This window comes from Micropterus salmoides, unplaced genomic scaffold, assembly GCF_014851395.1.
Source record: "Micropterus salmoides isolate LMB-PRFRI ecotype aquatic unplaced genomic scaffold, ASM1485139v1 Ms_hic_scaffold_4412, whole genome shotgun sequence".
Taxonomy (NCBI): domain Eukaryota; kingdom Metazoa; phylum Chordata; class Actinopteri; order Centrarchiformes; family Centrarchidae; genus Micropterus; species Micropterus salmoides.
This window is the reverse complement of record NW_024043832.1, coordinates 1-8,612: the sequence shown is the minus strand read 5'-3', so window position 1 is coordinate 8,612 and position 8,612 is coordinate 1. Positions and strand designations below refer to the sequence as shown.

The 8,612-nt window shown below is 51.0% G+C and overlaps 1 protein-coding gene and 1 pseudogene across 1 annotated transcript; one reads left to right on the top strand and one right to left on the bottom strand.

The window, feature by feature from the left end:
- Window positions 1-1,436: 1,436 nt before the first annotated feature.
- On the bottom strand, window positions 1,437-4,625 carry LOC119887871 (REST corepressor 1-like). Its single transcript, XM_038698434.1, has 6 exons — window positions 4,327-4,625; window positions 4,181-4,240; window positions 2,324-2,404; window positions 2,194-2,246; window positions 1,674-1,835; window positions 1,437-1,582 (listed from the first exon to the last, which is right to left on the bottom strand). The coding sequence occupies exons 1-6, from the start codon at window positions 4,496-4,498 to the stop codon at window positions 1,460-1,462; spliced, it is 651 nt and encodes a 216-aa protein (XP_038554362.1). The 5' UTR covers window positions 4,499-4,625; the 3' UTR covers window positions 1,437-1,459.
- A 1,962-nt stretch (window positions 4,626-6,587) lies between these two features.
- Window positions 6,588-7,443, top strand: LOC119887870 (annotated as a pseudogene).
- Window positions 7,444-8,612: the final 1,169 nt, after the last annotated feature.

Genomic DNA, 8,612 nt, shown 5'->3' with positions numbered 1-8,612 from the left:
AGTGTCACATCTAGTGTCACCTGTAGTGTCACCTGTAGTGTCACCTGTAGTGTTACATCTAGTGTCACCTGTAGTGTCACCTGTAGTGTTACATCTAGTGTCACCTGTAGTGTCACCTGTAGTGTCACCTCTAGTGTCACCTCTAGTGTCACCTCTAGTGTCACCTCTAGTGTTACATCTAGTGTCACCTGTAGTGTCACCTGTAGTGTCACCTGTAGTGTTACATCTAGTGTCACCTGTAGTGTTACATCTAGTGTCACCTGTAGTGTCACATCTAGTGTCACCTGTAGTGTCACCTGTAGTGTTACATCTAGTGTCATCTGTAGTGTCACCTGTAGTGTTACATCTAGTGTCACCTGTAGTGTCACCTGTAGTGTCACCTGTAGTGTCACCTGTAGTGTCACCTGTAGTGTTACATCTAGTGTCACCTGTAGTGTCACCTGTAGTGTTACATCTAGTGTCACCTGTAGTGTTACATCTAGTGTCACCTGTAGTGTCACCTGTAGTGTCACCTGTAGTGTTACATCTAGTGTCACCTGTAGTGTCACCTGTAGTGTCACATCTAGTGTCACCTGTAGTGTCACCTGTAGTGTTACATCTAGTGTCACCTGTAGTGTTACATCTAGTGTCACCTGTAGTGTCACATCTAGTGTCACATCTAGTGTCACCTGTAGTGTCATCTAGTGTTACATCTAGTGTCACCTGTAGTGTCACCTGTAGTGTTACATCTAGTGTCACCTGTAGTGTTACATCTAGTGTCACCTGTAGTGTCACATCTAGTGTTACATCTAGTGTCACCTGTAGTGTCACCTGTAGTGTTACATCTAGTGTCACCTGTAGTGTCACCTGTAGTGTCACCTGTAGTGTCACATCTAGTGTCACCTGTAGTGTCACCTGTAGTGTCACCTGTAGTGTCACATCTAGTGTCACCTGTAGTGTCACCTGTAGTGTCACCTGTAGTGTCACCTGTAGTGTCACATCTAGTGTCACATCTAGTGTCACCTGTAGTGTCACCTGTAGTGTCACCTGTAGTGTTACATCTAGTGTCACCTGTAGTGTTACATCTAGTGTCACCTGTAGTGTTACATCTAGTGTCACCTGTAGTGTTACATCTAGTGTCACCTGTAGTGTCACCTGTAGTGTTACATCTAGTGTCACCTGTAGTGTCACCTGTAGTGTTACATCTAGTGTCACCTGTAGTGTCACCTGTAGTGTCACCTGTAGTGTCACCTGTAGTGTTACATCTAGTGTCACCTGTAGTGTTACATCTAGTGTCACCTGTAGTGTCACCTGTAGCGTTACATCTAGTGTCACCTGTAGTGTCACCTGTAGTGTCACCTGTAGTGTCACCTGTAGTGTCACCTGTAGTGTTCACCTAGTCACCTGTAGTGTTACATCTAGTGTCACCTGTAGTGTTACATCTAGTGTCACCTGTAGTGTCACCCGTGCAGGGTGCAGCTCACCTGTCACCTCTCTCTCTCTTGTGTTTTCGTGTCTGTCGGTCCATCAGACTCGTTTTACTGCGACTTTTCTTCCAGGAGTAATAAAACCGAACCAAACTGGCCATCGACTTATCTGGTAACTACAAGGAGAGAGAGAGAGTCTTGAAGGAACAGTTTACACACCAGGATATGTATACCTGTACTGGTCCCTGCGTCTGACTGGTAACGTACCATCTGCTGGATGCGGTGGAAGCTCTTCCCGTGGAAACTGAAGGCCTGTTCAAACAGGACTCTGTCCTCGACCGTCCACTCATCAGGAAACGGGGTGAAATTGGGCAGGTCTGCCAAAGATTTCTCAATGTTGTGTTTGTGCCAGAAGAGCATCCCCAGAGCCTGGAGACAGAGAGACGGAGTCAGAGAGACGGACAGAGACACAGAGACAGAGACTGAGTCAGAGAGACGGACAGAGACACAGAGACGGAGACAGAGAGATGGACAGAGACACAGAGACAGAGAGACGGAGACAGAGAGACGGACAGAGACACAGTGACAGAGACGGAGACAGAGAGACGGAGTCAGAGAGACGGACAGAGACACAGAGACAGAGACACGTAGTCAGAGACGGAGACAGAGACACAGTCAGAGAAGGATTCAGAGAGACTGAGTCAGAGAGACGGACAGGGAGAGCTGGAGTCGGAGAGACCGAAGAACTGAGTTGAGGACAACAGCAGAGCTCAGGTAGAAGACTTACCTGCTCCATGTTGTAGCCATGTTTCTCTTTGGCGAGGGCGATGTACTCGTCCACTGGAAGAGAAAAGGGACTGTAAACAGCAGCCGCGTGTTCAGCCACTTTATTTTCACTTATTTAGTCTGGTTCTTACACTGAGTCTGGTTCAGACAGCTGCTGGGGATCCACACCAACATGCCGAGGTTCTCTCTGAGCTGAGCTGCCTGGGCCACGTCTGCCAACACACACAGGTTAATCAAGCTGGAGGACAGGGGCCGCCCCTGCGACGGGCTGCGGGGGCCGGCCCCTGCGACGGGCTGCGGGGGCCGCCCCTGCGACGGGCTGGGGGGCCGACCTGCGACGGGCTGCGGGGGCCGCCCCTGCGACGGGCTGCGGGGGCCGGCCCCTGCGACGGGCTGCGGGGGCCGGCCCTGCGAGGCTGCGGGGGCCGCCCCTGCGACCGGCTGCGGGCCGGCGTACGATAGGACTACAAGGTTATTATCGTTAACGAAGACGAACGATAATAAAAACTAGATGTGAAAAAACTTTGTCGTTAACTGAAATAAAAATAAAAACGAGGCTTTACAAAAAAACTATTAAAACACAAAACTACCTCAAACTAAATAAAATGAAACGTCCTTAGTTTTCATTTAGATATTTCGTAGGTCCTTCCAGTGGATATGAAGCCAGGGGAAGTGACGCTGTGGGGCAGCTGGTCTGGCCGCACCGGCAGTTCAGCGGTGATCAGCCGATAGGCGCCTGTCGGTGAGCCGCAGGTGTGTTGTGCAGCTGGCAGAGCTGTGTTTAGTTTGCTGTAGTGAGTCTTTGTCTTGGTGGTTTTCTTTTCCTTGTTCTGTTCTGATGGTCTGGCTCAGAGCTCATCCTGGTGTGGGATGAACTTGCCGCTGACTGTGAGCTCCCCGTGCGCTGGTTTAACGTGTCTGCTGCTCATTATATTTACTGCATGTCAGCTAGTGTGATTTTTATGGGCTCACTGCTCTCTCAGCCAGCCTGTCTCTTTGTGCTTCACATTGTTTTATCCCGATTTTTGATTAATAAAGGTTTAGATTTTAATAAAACTGCTTTCCAGTCTTACTGCCTTCAGGGTGTAGAGGCCTGCTGTTGTGGTTGTGGCCTCCACCATCTTCCAGTTTCTCAGGTGCATCACCTCCATATTGTATTTCATCTATTTAACCAAGAATGACAGAGCCAGAGACTGATGTTTGAATTTCTTGGGAGCCTGGGTAGCAGGATTAGGGTCGTTAGCTCTTGTATGTAGGTTAGAAATTATACTGTAGATTGCATTTGCTTCATTTAGTAGTCATTTCATTCATTTTGTAGTATTTATTTAGACAATGCATCAGTACTTTTTTTTTTGCTTAGTGTTTGGGCCCCTACATTCAAGCTTCAGATAGCTTAAAAAAGGCTTAACCTTTTCACAAAGATTTCTGATTGCGCTTGTATTTTAATGTTTGTGAAGAAACTAAAGTGAACTGAACTTGGCACCGTGCAGCAACAAAGACTAAAACTAACTGAAACGAATAAAAACTAAACTAAGCATTTTTTTTAAATAAAAACACATTTAAAAACTAATTCAAACTAAAAAAACGAAACATCCCAAACTACAATAACCGTGGTGCCTTTTTACAGGTGTTCCTAATAAAGTGGACACTGAGTGTATGTCTCAGGTGTGTTGTGTTGAGCAGCTGATCCGGTGCGGACTGGAAGCAGCAGCTTCACCTCTTCACTAAACATTTCTCTTCAGTCAGGTCTCCATGAGCTGCTCTCTGACTCCCTGAAGCCTGATCCAGACTACATCAGATCCAGGACCAGCACTGATCTGGCTGCTCAGTATAAAACTACTGTCAAAGAACCGGAACCAGTACCACAGGTGGACTTTACAACCAGAGAGTAAGAGAGGTCTGCTAACCACTACCATGTACTTTAGTGCCCCTGTTGTTCGAGGCTACCTCTCCGCCTCCAGGCTACAGAGTCCTCTTTAGATTCTTACCCGGGTCAAAGTCCGGAACCACGGCCTGGTACTGTGGTCCGACCCGCATCCCTCCTCCACCTGCATCCACACACAGCAGTATTCAGTAATAGTACTCAGAAGTACACACAGTACACGGCTGTACTACAGTGATCGAGGCTACCTACCATGCTCTTCGTCGCTGCTGGATCCTGAACTTCCTTCTTCCCAGCAGCTGGTTCCATTACCGGACAGGCTCTTCCCGCCGGGGTTCGCTGCCGCCCCGGGTCCACTGCCCGCCGGGGCTCGGCCTCTCCGCTTCCCCGGAGCCTCCGGGTTTCTCTCCAGCATCGCCGGCATGACGAGGACGGAGGGAGCTCGGGCTAAATGCTAACTGCTAACTCAGGCTAACAGTTAGCTAGTTAGCTTAGCTGTCCTGCTACAAGAACCGAACCGGCTAACTAGCCTCGGAGCTGAGCTCAGTGTTCCGTCCGAGAGCAGCGGGAGGGTTCGGAGTGACTCTGGGGTGGTTCTGGTCCGTAAAGATCTAAGAGGAGACCAGTTAGCTCCGGCAGGAAGATGCTAACACTGAACCCGAGCCGGAGCTTCACACCGAGTACCAAAAGTTCCGGAACAAGCAGCCGGAACCAGAAGAAACCAGCTCAAACCAGACCGACACCGACAGACGGACTCACGGACCCGACCAGATTCTGAAGCGCCGATCAAAAGTGAAGCAAAGCTGATCAGAGATCAGACACAGCAGCTGATCGATCCCGGAGAAGGAGGGGGAGGAGCGCGCGTGTGAGTGTGCGCGTGCGTGCGTGTGTGCGCGCGCTCTGCTGCCGTCACACAATAAAACATCAATAACTCGTGAAACGTCCATGACGTTTACATGTTCAGGGATCGATCAGCCTGTAACATCAGTCCCATCTGAGGGGCAGCTGGAACCTGTCTGACGGACTCGGAACAAAGACCAGCTCAGCAGGTCTTCTGGGTCCGGGTCCTACAAGAAGATAAAAACCAGGTGGCTCCGCTTCCTGCCTGCTGATCCAGTAGAGCCACGACACCAACAGCCCGGGCCCCACCCTAAAGCCGGGCCAGGACCTGACATCAGCCGGTTCTACAACGGGGGCAGCCCCTGGTACCCCTTTAAGAGAACTAAGTCCACTTTGAGATTCTGGAATGGAAGGGCGGGTCCTACGGTCAGATGTACCCACAGTCCATCTCCCTGAGGAACTCAGCTCAGTCCCTACCTGTTCACTTCCTGTTGTTTTCCTGAAGACATCAGGAACATAATAACGCCTGCACTAAATATTTATCCCAGCATCCTTTGCACTACACTGCTGTGTGCATACTGTAGTTGTGTGTTCTTGTCCTGTTTGTTGATGCTGGTCTGAGTCCAGAGTCAGAGTCCTGTATGTGGACTGAGGGAAGCCGTCTTCACAGAAACTTGGGTCAGAGGACAGAAACATGTCCAGGACTCTGCTGAGTCCTGATCACACAGGTGCGGAACAGTCTGACGTGTCCAGTTCTTCCAGCAGGTGGCGCTTCGTCTCCTCACAACAGGAAGCTCGGCATGTTTTATTCTGAAAGCAGAAATGAAAACTGAAGTCAGACGTCGTCTCTGCTCACAGAGGAATCACGACAAACCAAAGGAAGTAAAGAGCGAACTGCACCTGTGAGCTCCTTTCCATTGATGAACCCGAGATCAACACGTGTGCAGAAACCAGCTCCGGTGTCGGTTCAGATCAGCCGCTCCAGAACCATCAGCACACTCTTCAGCCCTGCTGGGGGCCCCGGGGCCGAAAGGAAGTCTATGAGAAATCAGCTGATTTATTCCCTCAGTAAACACTTCCTGATGAGTTTCTGGTCTCAGTCGCTAGTTCAAGTCTTCTTCAACACAGCGTGAGTTCATTTAGTAAATTATGGTCCCATTTAGAGGAACAGAGACCAGGAAGCAGGGGAGGCTTTAGGGCGGGGCTACAAGCTGATTGACAGGTCAATCTGTTTGCTTTTAGAGAAGACTTTAACAGACCTCTGTCATGTGACTGCTGTCAGCGGACAATCACATCATCATCTCCACAATCCTCATCAAAGAGAAATAAAAACACAGAGAGTTCGTCCGCACTCAGCACTGCTCCTGTTACTGTGCCATTATGTAACTGCTGCAGGCCGCTATGTTCACTATGTGAGACACTCGATCCCCCCCTCCCCCCCTCCCGACCCCCACCCCACCACCACCACCACCCTGCCCCCGCCAGGCCCCAAAACAAACATCCACTCACAGAGCCGAACTGGCTGGAGGGGGGAGGGGGAGCTATAAATGACTGAAGGAGTTGAGAACGAAGGTTTGACTGAGAGACAGAGACTTTGGGACTCTGCAGGACCCGGACCAGTCGGACGGTTGAAAGTGTCCCAGGTTTACGGTGGAGCAGGTGTGGGCGTCGTCATGCCGTGGCTGCGCTCCTTCGCGGACTGTCTGTCTTCGTCTCCGTCTCAGGTCTGTGTGAGCGGACGTCCTTCTCCTTCTACTGCGCCGTGCGCGAGCGGTGCGGCTCTGGCTGCTGGAGGACATGCGCAGCATGGAGGTCTTCTGCTGGGAGGACGGACGCCCGCGAGCTTCCTGCCGTCTGAGGCACTGCTGTACGCCCTGTACACGACCACCAGGACTATGCGCGCTACCTGCTCAAAAGGTATTTCGGTGAGCGCGCTCAGAGCACCGCGCTGCAACTTCTGCTGCTGCCGCAGCACCGGGTCGCCGCACCTGTCCGTGGCGGTGCGTTACGACCGCGTGTCCATCCTTGCCATGATGGTGGAAGCTCTGAAGGACTGCGAAGCGCAGAGCGGGGGACTGGACTACCTGGATGGCTGTGGCGGCTGCTCGCACGTGGCGGATGCAGGAAAGACGGCGGTGCAGCTGGCGGTGGAGCTGTCGCGGCCCGACTGCCTGCTGCTGCTGCTGGTCCACGGCGCTCAACCCGACGGCCTCGATGCGGCGCTGCTGCGACTCGTCTCCTCCAACGCGGCGGAGCGGCGCCACGCGCAGCGCTGCGTTGACTACCTGCTGCTCTTCCTGTCCAAACCACCAGCGCTGCAGCGCCTGTGGGACGAACCGCAACGCTGGCAAAGCCTGCTGGGAAACGAAGTGTTTAGCTGGCTGTGCGGTCTGTCCCCGCCCCCCCTTGCTGCAGGCGCTCAGGTGTCTGGCCCGGTCCGGCCCAGATCAGATCACCGCCCTGCCCCACTTCCTGCAGCTGCACAGGCTGGCAGTGACATCATCTGTCACTATGGCAAACATGATGTAATAAAATGTAAATAAAACACTGGAAACACAGCTGATGTCTGTCAGGTACAAACCTTGTATCTCCATCAACAACAGGCTTTATGAAGGAGATACGAGGTTTTAAGAGGAATCTTTAATGACTGTGTGCAGCTTTAAAGTGAATGAGTGAGTGTTTCAGACGAGCTGAGTCAGCGTTCCGGGTTCTGATGATGAACATGTTCTACTCAGAGTTCAGACTTTAGATCTCCTCCAGACTCATGAAGACAAACAGCTGACCGTGAAAACTGTTTCCTGATTCCGTTTTCGCAGCCGAGCTATCGGACGACTCGCTGTGATCGTCCTCAAGCAGACTGACAGGACACTTCGGGTTGGGACAAAGCGTAGAGCTCTCAGCTGGGACTTATGAGCTTTTCTTAGAGAGTGGGCGAAAGGTGTTTTTCACTATCCTGACGTCAGTGACATCACAAACAGAAGTGACCTGCAAACAGTGTTCTTCACGTGTCTGCAGGAAATCGTAAATAAAAATGACGTAAAAACAAAATTGGAAGTTTGTTTTTTCTGCCCTGACTTGTGTCTGCAGGTTCCTCTCAGCCCATGGACGTTTTGATACGTTGATAGTTCAAGATTCAAGATTCAATACTTTATTAAAATGCAACTAAGTTGCTAAGAAGTTGGTGCAACGCTCACGACAACACACAAGTGTAAAAACATGGATACATGAAACCCCCATCTCCCTTTTACACACACATTCATTTTGACACTCACACACACGCACTCTCAAGCACTCTCACACACACATTTTGACACACACACACTCACATTTTGACACTTACACACACGCACTCTCATGCACTCACGCACACACACACAAACACACACACACACTCACACTTTTGACACACACACACGCTCACACACACACGCACTCTCAAGCACCCACGCACACACACACACACTCACACTTTTGACACACACACACTCACATTTTGACACTTACACACACGCACTCTCATGCACTCACACACACACACACACACACACTCTCACACTTTTGGACACACACACACGCTCCCACACACACAAGCACCCTCATGCACTCACGCACACACACACTCTCACCACTCTCACACTTTTGACACACACGCGCTCTCACACACACAAGCACTCTCATGCACTCACGCACACACACAC